A 14,530-nucleotide genomic window follows, 5' to 3' on the forward strand; every position below is an offset into this window, starting at 1 on the left:
TATTTCCTTTCCCCTCCCCAAATTAGAAAAATGTATTTACAAGATGCAGGGCACCGGAATCAAATACAGTGACAACAGGGGTTATACCAAGGAGAAAGAACATACAAAAGAAACAAAAAAAAATCATATAGTACATTATAAATACATTAAAAACAACAGCAAGAAAGATAAAACCGGGGGCTGGGAAGATGGCTCAGTGGTAGAGTGTTTGCCTTGCATGCATGAGGCCCTGGGTTCGATTCCTCAGCACCATATAAGCAAAAAGAAAAAACCCGGAAGTGGTGCTGTGGCTCAAGTAGTAGAGCGCTAGCCTTGATCTGAGGAGCTGAGGGACAGCGCCCAGGCCCAGAGTTCAGGCCCCACGACCAGACCCCCCCCAAAAAAAAAAGAAAGAAAGAAAGATAAAACCACTTGTGTCCTTAAGATGATGCTAAAAATAATGTTTTGAGGGTTAGTGGCATTTGAACTCAAGGCCTATTGTTGGCCAATCAGGAACTCTACCACTTGAATCACACCCTCTGCACATCCTCTGCTCTCTATTCCTTCCTTCCTGCCTTCCTGCCTTCCTGTTATTTCTCTGACTTTCTTTTGTTTGCTATACTAGGGATGGAACTCAGAGTCTCACAGTCATCCTTAACTTTTTCACTCATAGGCGATATTCTACCACTTAAGCCATCTTTCCAGTTCAACATTTTGCTTGTTAGTTGGATATGGAGTCTTGAAAACTCTCCTGAGTTACTTTCATTATTATTTTTTAAACATGGTTTCACGTTTATTTTGTCCTGGCTTAGACCACTATCCTCCTATTTTACATTTCCCATGTAGCTGGAATAACTGACACCAATGTGCCCTAAAAAAATTCTTTTAAATAAAACATATCCTAAACATAGTTCCTGGAAATAACTATTACTTATATTTCAGAAAAATTTTTTCCTGACTTCTTTTCTGGTATGTGTACATGTTACTTATATAAAAGGAATTATATTTTCTGTTTGAGAAGGTTTTTAAATTTAATATGTTGGGAACATTTTTAATATTAATTATTATCATTGTAGATAACTTTAATGACTATTAAAATATATGTGTATTAATTTACCAAACTAGTCTCCTATATATGGAAACTAAATTATTTCCAACTTTTAGCATCTGAAACATTTTGATGAAAATAATTATAAGTAATTTCTTTAAAATAAATTACAAGCAGTAAAATTGCTAAGTCACACAATCTGTACACTATGGTATCTCTTGCTATCTTTCCTTACCCATCACCGATATTATGTATTGTATAGTATTGTGCAAATGTTTTAGAGCAAAATCAAAATAATTATTAAGGGAGTTGAGCAGCTTTTGACAGATTTATTAATAATTTATAGGTTCTTTCTGAATTGCTGTTTATGATTTGTACCTGAGACTCTGGTTAGTTATTGGGTATTTTTTTTACCAACTTCTTAGAGTTTAATTATTGTTTAAGATTATTAACATTTATTCAGATATTTTTTGATTAATCTCCCCAGTTTGTCTTTTAGTTCATAGGAGCAATAGTCACATATAATACTTTCTTCTATGTTTTCTTTTTTAAATTGAGTGGTGAACTCAAAAGCAAACAGAACCTGTTTTGCAGTTCCTGTATATGATGTTTTATATTACTTCATTTGCTGTGATTTTAGGGTACTTGCTTCTACACAGTTTGAACCAACTGCAGCTAGAATGGCCTTTCCCTGCTTTGATGAACCTGCCCTAAAAGCAAGTTTCTCAATCAAAATCAGAAGGGAGCCAAGGCATTTGGCCATCTCCAATATGCCATTGGTGAGTCTGAACAACTGAAACATTGAAGTATTTAGGCAGTAGTTAGGAGTTAATGGCATTTGATTTGAATTAGTATAATCAGCTTACTTTCTTAATACTATAAAACAACAAAAATCAAATTTAGAGCCAGGTTCTGGTTGGGAGCTCATGCCTCTAATCCTAGCTCTTCAGGAAGCTAAGATATAAAGGACTGTAATTTGAAGCCAACCAAGGCAGAAAAGCCCGAGAGACTCTATTTCCAAAATAACCAGCAAAAAGCAAGGCTGGAGGCATGGAACAATGAGTGCAATGGAGGAATGAGTGTAATCTTAAGCAAAAAAGTCAAGTGATCACCAGACCCTGAATCTAAACCCCAGTACTGTGACAAAAATAAAAATGAAAACTGAAGATTTGGTTGGGAGTATGTACAAAGCCTTTAAACAGAAAAGATAAATTTGGAATCTTTAAAGAGTGATATTAAGCCAAGTGCTGATGGCTCATGCCTGTAATCTTACCTACTCAGGAGGCTGAGATATCAGCCAGTTTCAGCAGACAAGTTCATGAGACTCATTTCCAGTTAACCAGAAAAAGACCAAAGTTGAGCTGTCTTAAGTGGTACAGTGCTAGCCTTGAACAAAAAATGCTATGGGACAGTGTCCAAGCCCTGAGTTCAAGACTTAGGCTGGCACACACACCACACACACACACACACACACACACACACACACACACACACACACACACACACACACACGTACACATGTCAGAAAGGTGATCAGCAGACACCATAGATAATTGCTGGTGAATATTAAAATGTATGAAGGCACAGAAAGTAGTTATTGAATTATATAAAAATACCTATATGATTCCCCCTGTGACTGCCTGTTTCTTCAAGATCTCTCTTCAGTGTTTTCTTTAATTGTGGTATTAGATTTTCCCTTGGGATAGAAGACCACTTACACTGAACCCTTACCAACTCTACCCCATCTGAAAGATCATTTCCTGATTGTACTTTAAAGCTGATTCTAGTGAAGAAAGGCCAAGTTTGGAAGATGATTTGCATATGAGGCAGAGATATAGAGCACTTTCATCTATTTAGAAATCAGCTTTTAGATAACACATAGTGATGTATTTGCCCTGGTAAAATATTCTAGACAGTTTATTTCTGGATAACTCTCAAGCAATCTCAGTTTTGCTCTGTTTCACCCTTATTAGCAATATGCATATACCAGATATGCATCAGTTTGCAACTATATGGGTTAGTCAAAATTAATGATTGATAATGTTATAAATTATAACATCAATTATAAATTATAAATGTTATAATATTATAAAACATTATAAAAACACCAAGTAAATTAAAAACACTAGATTGTATACTTTAAATAAGCAAGCTTTGTGACATGTGAATTATATCTTAGTTAAAAAAATGAGTTGAATGGTCTGATCTTGATAGCTACATTATAATCAGATACAAGATAGAGAACTTTTGAAGTAATTATGAAAATGTCAGGTGATAGCTTTTCAATAGTATGTCTCATATTTAGGCAGATTTTTCTTTATAGTGTGCATTCAGTGTATCAAATTACTAGCTTTCTGGATAATTTGAGTTACTCTGATTTTAGGTGAAATCTGTAACTATTGCAGAAGGATTAATAGAAGACCATTTTGACGTTACTGTGAAGATGAGTACCTACCTTGTGGCCTTCATTATTTCAGACTTTAAGTCTGTCAGCAAGATGACCAAGAGTGGAGTCAAGGTGAACCTGTGATTGACTTATAGAGTGACCAATTTGTTGTCATAGTCATTCTGGTTTTAAAGCCGAAGTCCTGCACCCTGGGGCCCCTCAATTTTGGGTAAAACAAATCTTTGGCAATGGCCCTATTGTCACAACACTCATTATTACAATGAAATTCTAATAACACAAATACGAAGAGCTTAGCCTTACTTAAGTCACGATCTACCCAGCTCCTTAGCTCACTATCTTTCTGATCTTAGCCCCATTCCTCTGGAACTTAAGGTCAGACTTCTTTAAAATGTTGGACAATATTTTTCAGTGGTCTTTATGCTTGCAACTGGTTATAACTTTCTGCAGTTTAAAAGAAAATGTTACTGTCTGTGGAAAGGAAGGAAGAAACAGGCACTGGATTGGAAAAAGAGGCTTTGGGAAGAGCATTTAGACCAGAGAATTCTGAAGAGCTAATAAAACAAGTCTTGTTTCAGATCTTGTTCTTGTTCTTGGTACCATTGCAAAGTTGACAACCACAGCACCATATGTCATGTGGTAGAATGCAAACCAGCATTTGTGAGTAGAGAAATATTGTGAGATACTTTTTATATTAGTGCTGTTTTTCTACTGTGGCAAAACAGCAGACACATCTCTGCTGGCTTCTTGTCCTATAGGCTTATGCTTACTTATCTTGGGATTTGAAAGTGGGCTCTGAGGATTCAGTGAAAGGAATATACTTTCAATAGTGAAATGATCGGCAGAAATCACCTCCTCATTACTTTACCCACTTTTCTGAATCTTTTAGTAATGATTGTTTTAATAATGCTTAGTCCCTATTAATGTTTTTACTCCTGTCATTTCTTAAGCCATATAAGACACACATTTGATATACTGTTTTTGACAACTTTGATATCCTGAAGTCTTTGTATATTTGGTTTTGGGGCTAGTTGTTGTTCGTGGTATCTTGATCTTTGCATATATTGTGAGTTACATCTGTGAAGTTATACTGCTTAAATCAAAAGTGAATTTTTTTCTCTCTTTGGAGAATCCTCTCTCATTAACTCCTCTTTCTTTTCACTTTTAAATAAACTACTCTGTTTAATTTGAAAAAGTGAATTCTTCCAGATAAATTGCATTTGCTCCCACTTGGTGCATCCTGGGATACCCAGCAGTCCAAAGATACATTTAAATAAGATTATGGCTTCAAAGATTGCGTAGTTATTGTGAGTCCAGCTGTTAAACATCTTGAGGGTTAGCTTTTAGCTACAAGTTCTCTAAGGTGAAGTCCTCATTCTCTTCCATACAGTGCCAAGGTTTGAATAAGGCTTTTTATTTTTAAATTGCAGTTTCTTTGCAAAAGGGGCAGTTGTTTCTAGCTTATCTTTACACTAAGGACATGGCCTTTGAAGGTCTAATTTAATTGTGAGTTGTATCTCCCATTAGACTTCCTTCCATGGCGAGGCCATGGATGGTCACTTCTTATGCTCTGATTCCTTTAGTGTCACGGGCACCAAAGCTCCACCTGTGCTCAGCCGATGTCCACCAAAGGCTGGCTAGAGTGCTGCTGACTGGGGATGGTCAGTTGTCGCTTTACTTTCTTCATTACTCCCTTGTGCAAAAACACTTAGAAGAGACTTCTTTTTGTATATATTTGTAGCTGATCTTAGAAATAAGTTTTATTAGAAGCAGTTAGTATTAACATAAAATATGGCATTCTTAATTGTCTTCTTTAATATTGTCTTCTTTCCCACAGGATGATTCCAACTTCAATGCAGCTATAGAGGGAAGCTATCATGATATTTGAATATCCTTTTATTCCTTCCCCTCTAGGTTTCTGTATATACTGTGCCAGACAAGATAAGTCAAGCAGATTACGCATTGGATGCTGCAGTGACTCTTCTAGAATTTTATGAGGATTATTTCAGCATTCCATATCCTCTCCCCAAACAAGGTAGAGATATCTCAGGGTGGCATATGATGAGGTTCTCTTGGTCAGCCTACAAGTCATACAGACATCAGGTTGACTCTTCTGAGTAGCAGCCTACTTCTGGTCTATGCAATAAACTTCTGATTATGTCAAAGGCAAACCTCCATGTGGTGTTTTAGGCACATGCCATGGGGACATCTTTTTACTTCTAGTAGTTAGTAGCAAGACGGAAGGATAGAGGCTGCACATTTTTATCATTGGCACATCTGGCAGGTACATAAAATGTGTTCAATAAGTGTTTTGAATGAGTGAATTCACATAGCATAAGTAAATCTGCCTTTTATTTCATACCTGAGTCCTGAAAACTATTGTGTGTTCAATGTGTTTGATATTTTAGGTATAAGGATATCTTGGCACCAAAAACAGAATGATTATTGAAGTAATGGCCCTTATCATCCAGTCCCAACTTCATGGTCAAAGAATTAGCAATGTAGTGAAGAGACTTAAGATACAAGTCTGCTTAGTCATATTAGAAAATGATTGAGTCACTGAGCCCTGGATGAAAATGTATTCTAGTCTGGAACCTCATAGTTCTGCACCTCTTCTTTTGATCTCAATACCATCCTCTTAGTGTATTTTAGGAAAGTGTATAGCTTTGAGATTGATTAATCTACTGTGTTGCTTCCTTCCCAAGATCTTGCTGCAATTCCTGACTTTGCGTCTGGAGCTATGGAAAACTGGGGCCTGACCACCTACAGAGAATCCTCTCTGTTATTTGATGCAGAAAAGTCTTCTGCTTCCAGTAAGCTTGGCATCACAATGACTGTGTCCCATGAACTTGCCCACCAGGTATGCAAGCTAAGTCACACTCTTTTAAAGTATGGCTATTGACACATACAACTGTAATCTAGCCCTTGGGAAAGCTGTGCCAGGAGGTTCGTGAGTTCTAGGCAAGCCTAGGCTATATAGTAAGACACTGTTTGTCTAAAACCAAACAGGTATGACTAAATTTTCACATTGCTTCTATGGGATATATGAGACTATTTATATATTTATAGTTTTACTTTGTATTCACATAGAAAAATTAAAAAAAATATTGTAAAGGTGTTATACAGAGGGGTTACAATTACATGTAAGGTAATGAATACATTTCTTTTTGGACAGTGTTACCCCTTCCCCCATTTCCTCCCACTCTCTGCCCCCCCCATCTCCCCTTCCCCTAATGGTAAAGTTCATTTCCACCATAAAGTATTAAGTTTCACATTTTATGAAATCTTTTTTAAAATTATGTTTTTATTATCTTTAAGTAGTTGTACAAGGGGTTTATCATTCATCTATACCTTTCATCATTCTCTCCCATCTTCATTTTTAACTGAAATAAATATTCACATTTATAACCTGATCATAGATATTTTGCATACTTCTGTTTGTGTCTTCAGCTACTCTATTACAGATAATAGATTTTCTGGTCTCTCCAGCAATGTGTGAATAAAGCCATTTTTTTCTTTCAGTGGTTTGGAAACCTGGTCACTATGGAATGGTGGAATGACCTTTGGCTCAATGAAGGATTTGCCAAGTTTATGGAGTTTGTGTCCGTCAATGTGACCCATCCTGAACTAAAAGTTGTAAGTTGTCATTTATGATTCTTTTCCTTCTAGGTTAATACCTTTTTTGTTTAACCTAATTTGTTTACTAATCTTGGATTATAAAATTATTTTAGTGATAACTTTATTGGAAGCTTAGGTATATGTTGAGTTTCAAAGATGCCAGTGAATCTTTTAGACAAATCATGAAGTCCTATTTCCATACTTGAGTATGAACTATGAGTCATGAGTCTTATTAGACATAAAACTAATTATTAAGTTTTGTCTTCCTTTAACATCAAAGCAATAGAAATAAAGACAACCAGAATGTTCTGTATAGTTTTCCTGACCTTCAGGTTGTCATTGTAGGAATGTAGGTACAGATTTCTATTATCTCACTAAAACCCAACCTGACAAATCAAATGAATTATGTTTAAAGTAAGTGCACATTATGTGTATTAACCTACATGTATAAATCATAAAGTTAACACTTTGGAACTCACATGTATTTATTTAAAAATCTTATGTTAAAATGGGGAAAACTGCTGTACTACACTTCACTGTAATAATTCTTTTCCATTTGTGTAGACTTATTTCCTATTTTTTACCTGCCTGTACTGATATTCATATACAGTTATAATGATACATGGTATATCCTTATTATAGTGTAACATATCATAAATGTTTTTCTATATTTATATAAAATCTTTAAGAATAAAAATGATTGTGGATGCATATTATTGAGTTGGGATAATGTGTCAAATAGCGTTAAGGTTATAATTTGTTCTCCATCTTTTTTTTGATTACATGATTATAAAACAACTGATTTGCAACATTACAAATGATGAATAGAAACGATTATATCACTATGTATTTTACTTTCCTGTTGTTTGTTTTGGTTTGGTAAAGGTAAAATAGTTTGGTTTTAGGTTAATAAGTAATTTTCTTTATTCTTAAGTGATAAATATTTGAGACAAGTCCTTGCTAAAATCATGGTTTCTTATGTGCTGTTTTAAAAGTACAGTACTTTTGTTTTATATCACAACTACTAAAATATGACATAGGTTGGTGCAGAAATTGGAAGTAGAGACTATTATTCCAGATCAATCCTTCCTCCATTCATATGTTTAATCTAAACATAAATCATAGGTGCTATTTTCTTTTTTATTACTTTTTCTGTCTCAATAGGAGGATTATTTCTTGGGCAAGTGTTTTGATGCAATGGTGGTAGATGCATTAAATTCCTCACACCCTGTGTCCACACCTGTGGAGAATCCTGCTCAGATTCGGGAGATGTTTGATGATGTATCTTATGAGAAGGTAAAATCAAATTGTCAATGGAGCACTATATGTGTTATCTCTGTGGCATAGTGGTAGGTGGTGATGGGTGAGGTTTTAGATGGCTTTTCTTTTTTCTGGGCCAAACCCAGTTGAATGCCTTCTATGAATGCTCTTAAGTTGAAAGTGTAGTTTCTTTTGTAATCCCGAACATTATGTTTTGTCAGTTCCTTATTTATACTTTCTTAGGATGAAGATTTGAACATTTTTGCTGTAGGAGAATCTTGCCATGTAAAATGTGAGAACTAACTAGAAATTATTTTTCTGTTATCTTTTCAGGGAGCTTGTATTCTGAACATGCTAAGAGATTATCTGGGTGCTGATGTATTTAAAAGTGGAATTGTACAATATCTCCTTAAGTATAGCTATAAAAACACAAAAAATGAGGACCTGTGGAATAGTATGGCACATGTGAGTATGTTTCTATGTATCAGAACATTTGAAATTGATGCTCTTATTACCTTCTTTTATTTGTCTTGTTCTTTGTTTCCCCCTGTGTATTATTCCCTCTGAGAAGAATGATTGGTATTTTCTACAGAAATACAGTGATGCTATCTTTGGATTTTAGATTTGCCCCACAGATGACACTGAAACAACAGATGGCTTTTGCTTCAGAAGTCAACACTCTTCTTCATCCTCAGTAAGTTTCTCCACTGGACATTTTACACGGAGTATGTTGGTTTAGTCCCTATTCTTCCCAAGTTAGCTCTGTGTCAAGCTTTCTGAGTTCCTTGACTACTTTACCCTCATTCTAGATAAGAGTATAATTTTTACAATTTTTCTACAAAGAGTGGCCCCGCCTTCTATGGTAATATTGCTCATGACATTAATTCCTACCTCCCCCCAGCCTTCTTCTTTTTCTTTTTTTTGGACTGGATGAATGCATTATTTTAATTAATTAATTATTGCACTGGTTCTGGGGCTTGAATTCAGGGCCTGGGTGCTGTCCTTTAGCTTTTTCACTCAAGGCTGGTGCTCTACCACTTGAGCCACAGCTCCCTCTACTTGTGCTTTTTTGTCTAAGACCAAGACTTGGACTTGGTATCTGGTGCTTTTTCTCCTCTGCTGGTGCTCTACCACGGGAACTATACCTCAGCTCTGACTTATTCCTTTTTGCCTAGTTAGTTATACATAAAAGTTTCATAGGCTTTTCTGACTGGGCTGATTTCAATTTCAGTCCTCAAATCTCAGCCTCCTGAGTAGCTAGGATTAGAGGTGTGAGGCAGTGACACCTGTGTAAGTAGACATATTTGTCCTGTTTCATGTTCTCTAGAATAGCTTTCTCCTGCTGGGCACCAGTGGCTCATGACTGTACTCTTGGCTACTCAGGATCTGGGAATTGAGGTTTAAAGCCAGCTGTGAAACTTGTATCTGATTAACCACGAGAAAACTGGAAGTAGCACTGTTGCTCCAAGTGGTAGAATGCTAGCCTTAAGCAAAAATGCTGGCAAACAGCTCCCAGGCCTTGAATTCAAGCCCCATGTCCACACACAAAAAAAGCTTATTCTCTTTCACCCAACCAGTATTTGGTACTTCTTACATCTATTCACTCGGTGCCTGCCTCTCGGAAAGCACTTACTGAATTATGGTTTGTTAGTGCCTTTCCTTCAGAAAGAGGAGCCCATCTTGCTTTCCTTATTGGAAATGTTTTGTAAATGAAGAAATAATCATACAGTATCAATGCCTTACTCCATATTCATGAGGTTATGATGATAAGAGATGGAAGAATTGGTGTGTGGGGGAGTTCTGAAATACTGAGGGGGAACAGCTAAGAAAATAGAGAACATAGTTGGATACCAGTGGCTCACACCTGTAATCCTAAACACTCAAGAGGCTGAGATCTGAGGACTGAGATTCAAAGCCCAGGCCAGCAGGAAAGTCTGAGAGACTGTTTTCCAATTGATCAGCAGGAGGGTAGAAGTGGAGCTGTGGATCAAATGGTGGAGTGTCAGCCTTGAGTGAAAAAGACAAGTGAGAGATTGAGGCCCTGAGTTCAAGATCTACTACCAGCACAAGAGAAATGACAGAAAGAGAGAAGGGAGGAAAGGAGGGAGGGGGGAGAGAAGGAGAGCGGGGAGAGAAGGAGAGGAGGAGAGGGAGAGGGGGAGAGGGAGAAAAGGGGAGAGGGGAAGGAAGGAAGGAAGGAAGCAAGGAAGGAAGGAAGGAAGGAAGGAAGGAAGGAAGGAAGGAAGGAAGGAAGGAAGGAAGGAAGGAAGGAAGGAAGGAAAAGGAAGAAAGGAAGAAATAAAAGATAAAAAAGAAGATGGCTTGGGGTGAAGGAGGGACCAAAAGTTGGACGAAGAAGCCCAGTGCTTCTCGTGAGATTCCAGAAGAACATTGATCAGATCTTGCTGTGAATTCCAGTTATTATCTCTCTCTAAAGTGCTAAGTATTTACATAAGTACTTACATTAGTAAGGTAGTGAGTATGTTTCTCTTCAAACTTGTAACCCCCTCCCCGATTTTCTCGCACTTTCCCTGCCTCCACCCCCCTGCAGTTGTACAGATCATTTCCAACATAGTGTCTTGTGAGTATCACTGTTGTATTTGTTCCCCCTTTGTCCTTTTTTCTCATGGTGGGGTGATGGCTTTGGGGCTGCGGTATTGAAAATTTCTTTCATTGAAACCATTCCCTTGTGGTGTGGAGCTGAGGAAGTGAAACAGTGAAGTGCTCTGAGCAGGGCTGTTTTCCCCCAGCCTTCTTTAACAGTGGATTTATAACATGCTTCTCTGTATAACATGCTGTCCTGTATCGGTCAGGAAGATATGCTAGTCATTGTCAGAGCTCTGTATTTATGAGAAAGCGAATGATGGCCGTACTCAGTCTTAAAGTAGCAGACTTACTCTGTATCTGGCAAGTGTTAGGCACTTCTGTGTGTTGTCGTCTTTATTCTGCACAACAAATCTACCAGCCAGGTTCTATTATTGCCGTATTTATGGGTGGGAAGATGAAATCTGAAGGTATTTAGATCTGACCCATGTTTTTTGCTGCTAGCCTTGTAACATCTGAGAAACTACATTTTCTCTGACTCTTGTTAATCTGGATGTTTGGAGTATTTTTATAGGCAGATATAGATTAATTTGGAAACTCAATAGAATAGTATCAGTTATGTTTTTATTTTCTTGACTGTTTCTGTCACTTTAGAAGTACAGGCTCTTAACTGAATTTTCTCCTCACCTCCTTTGTCTGAGATCCAGTATTATAAGTCGGTGCTAAAAATGTAGCCAGCTACTTTCTTTCTCCTTTATATCCTCATCCACTATGTCGGTGTCTACTGGATGCCCATACTATGCCAGCTCCACAGTATGCCAAGCAGAACTGCATGTGCAACCTGCTAAAAGTCCCAAGTCAAGTGGAGCAGATGGAAAGTAAACATTGATGCTCAATGGAGGTGTGAGGGCTGGGGACACCGCGGGAAAGACCCAGGGCAGGAGACTGGGGAGCAGAAAGATGAAGTGGTGTGCTGGCAGAGGGACTGGCAGCTGGTAGAGTTCCTTTGAGCATGAGCTCACTTCTCACTTCTCTTGGAGTTGAGTGTACGTAGGTGACACACCTGCATTTGTATGTGTCACAGCACTGGCATCAGGAGGGGACAGATGTGAAAACCATGATGAACACCTGGACGCTGCAGAAGGGCTTTCCCTTGATCACCATCACTGTGAGAGGGAGGAATGTACACATGAAGCAAGAGTACTACATGAAAGGCTCTGACAGCACCCCAGAAACCGGGTAATGTTTACAGAATACAGCTCATTTTATCGTCTAGGTAACACTGGCCTGATGGGACTAAAAAAAATTTCCGAAATAGTATCTTTACTGATATCACCAGAAAGAGTAAGTGACGGTATAAATCTGATTAAAATACTGTATATGCTAGAGTGAAATACCATGACCAAATACCTTTGAAGTAATCAACATCCACTAAAAAAAGGGAATGATAAAATCAATTACATTTACATTTTCTCTGAAATTTACTTATATTCTCTATATTCCCAGAAAGATTAAGGAAGCTTTAAATCTTGACTCATCTTAGTGAAACTGATGATATATCATTATTTTAACATTCTCATGCTTTGTAGTTTAATAGGATGTAATTTATAGTTACTAGCTTGGAATCATCCCTGATTTAAGTAATTGCTATTAAATTATAGAAGTACCTGGCATCTAGGTTGGAGTGGACCAAAGAATTTTGGTGATTTCTGGGAATTATGACTGAGTTAGACTCTGGAGCTTTCATCTTTATGCACACTAGATAGCATTAGAGATGAGATTCTGTAACTTAATTGATCTTGGATGGACACTATGTAGAAATATTTATTTTTTTAAATAAGTTTTTTATTGTGAAAATACGGTACAGGAAATACTTATTTTATCTAAAGGTAATTCCATACTTATAAAAAGTAGCAAAATAGTGCCTTATCATGCTCTTTCTCTATAGAACATTGCATAATGAATATATGTATATGAGAGAGAAAAGGGAGAAACACCATAGACAGATGCTCCTTTGCCTTTAAATATTTGTGTGGTATTTCCTTTTTTTAAAAAAGAGTATTCTCTTAAGCACAGTACAATAATCAAAGTTAAGAAATTAACTTGACACAGTACTGTTATTTAATCTGTATGACCCCATTCAACCTTTTCCAGTTGTTTTAAAATATCTGTCTACCAAAACAAGAAAAAAAATCTTTCTGGATTTAACGTAGGATCATAGCATATTAAACTAAATATCACATAATTTTGACTTTTTCCCCTCCAAAGTGAGGCCTAACTTGTGTGATTCATGATACTTTTTTTTGTCTTTTCTTTTTTAGTATTGGGAATTGAACCCAGGACGTTGCACTTGCTAGGCAAGTGCTTTGCCACTGAGCTACATCCCAGCTCTCCTGATACTTTTGAAGAAATAGGCAGGTTGTTTTTTATTGTTTGAATGTGCTCCAACTTGTGCTTTTTCCTGTTTACTCAGGAAAAAATTCAGCTTGTGCATCTGGGGAGGAAGGCCGCAGAAGTGACATGTGCCCTTGATGGAGGAGCCACATGATGCCAATCTGTGCCATTACTAGTAGTCACTTTAAAGTTTCGTTTCTGGCCTCCAATTACATGAACCCAAATTCTTAACTTTACTCAAGTTGTCCTTAAAGACTGTGTTTTTGAGATATAGGCCCAAACAACCTTATACCATATTGTTTGAGCATCCTTGATAACACACCTGGTACAAGAGAGGATATTTATCAGCTGTTTGTTGAATGAGCTAACAGGCAATCTACCTTGGTTTTGTTTTGTTTTGTTTTGTTTTTTTCCTTTAGGTACCTATGGCATGTTCCATTGACATTCATTACTAGCAAATCGGACTCTGTGCAGAGATTTTTGCTGAAGACAGAGACAGGTAATTTATTGTAAAAATACCCAATTTAAGGAGGGAATATGGGTGTGTATAGGTTTTATTTATTTTTAACATTTACTTTATTGTTATTATGTGATGTACTGAGGGATTACAATTCCATGAGTCAGGTAATGAATACATTTCCTTTCATACAGTATCTTCTGTTCCCTCACTATCTCCCAGTTCCCCGCTCCTGTCTGTATAGTTCATTTTCATCACAGTGTCCCGTGAGCTCCAGTGTTGTACTTTTTGAACCTTTTCCCTTAAGTTCTGTGCCCTCCCCCACTCTCTCCCAAAGATATACACGTGAATAAACCATACATAAAGAAAACAAAATCACCAACAAAATAAAAAAAATGAAAATGAAGTGAGCTTTTGTTTCTATTTCTTCAAGTTCAATTCAATATATTTGTTTGTGTGTGAGTATTATTTTATATAAATGTAAAAAGGCACATAAGAATTGTACCTTTGTGTCTTCCCTAAGAGTGTCCTCTTTTGGTCTCACTGTGTGTGAGTTTCAAGAATTTATTTACTTTTTAAATTTATGTTTTTAATTCCCTTTTAGTTGTACAAAGGAGGTGCCATATAATGAAGCAGTTGATGAATTCATCTTTTTTTTTATTCCACTTATTTTTTTTTATTGTAAAGATACTATACAGAGGGTTACAGTTACATGAGTGAGGTAATGAGTACACTTCCTCTTGAACAATACAATACATCTTAATCAATGTCACCCCTTCAACATTCTCAGCCCTCTTCATCCCTCTTCAAATCAAAAGGGAACAGG

General features: G+C 36.8%; 1 protein-coding gene across 2 annotated transcripts in view; it reads left to right on the forward strand.

Annotated features, from left to right (window-relative positions):
- The window catches only part of Erap1 (endoplasmic reticulum aminopeptidase 1), a 33,847-nt gene that overhangs the window by 9,212 nt on the left and 10,105 nt on the right, over nt 1-14,530 (forward strand). For both annotated transcript variants that reach the window (XM_070031029.1, XM_070031030.1), the window contains exons 3-12: nt 1,668-1,806; nt 3,411-3,545; nt 5,346-5,466; nt 6,137-6,291; nt 6,954-7,067; nt 8,214-8,345; nt 8,643-8,774; nt 8,932-9,003; nt 11,938-12,092; nt 13,667-13,746. In XM_070031029.1, coding sequence (XP_069887130.1) covers nt 1,668-1,806; nt 3,411-3,545; nt 5,346-5,466; nt 6,137-6,291; nt 6,954-7,067; nt 8,214-8,345; nt 8,643-8,774; nt 8,932-9,003; nt 11,938-12,092; nt 13,667-13,746 — 1,235 coding nt within the window. The remainder of the gene's footprint in view (nt 1-1,667; nt 1,807-3,410; nt 3,546-5,345; nt 5,467-6,136; nt 6,292-6,953; nt 7,068-8,213; nt 8,346-8,642; nt 8,775-8,931; nt 9,004-11,937; nt 12,093-13,666; nt 13,747-14,530) is intronic.

This window comes from Dipodomys merriami, unplaced genomic scaffold (genome assembly GCF_024711535.1).
Source record: "Dipodomys merriami isolate MVZ:Mamm:240054 unplaced genomic scaffold, mDipMer1.0.p SCAF_20, whole genome shotgun sequence".
Classification (NCBI taxonomy): Eukaryota; Metazoa; Chordata; class Mammalia; order Rodentia; family Heteromyidae; genus Dipodomys; species Dipodomys merriami.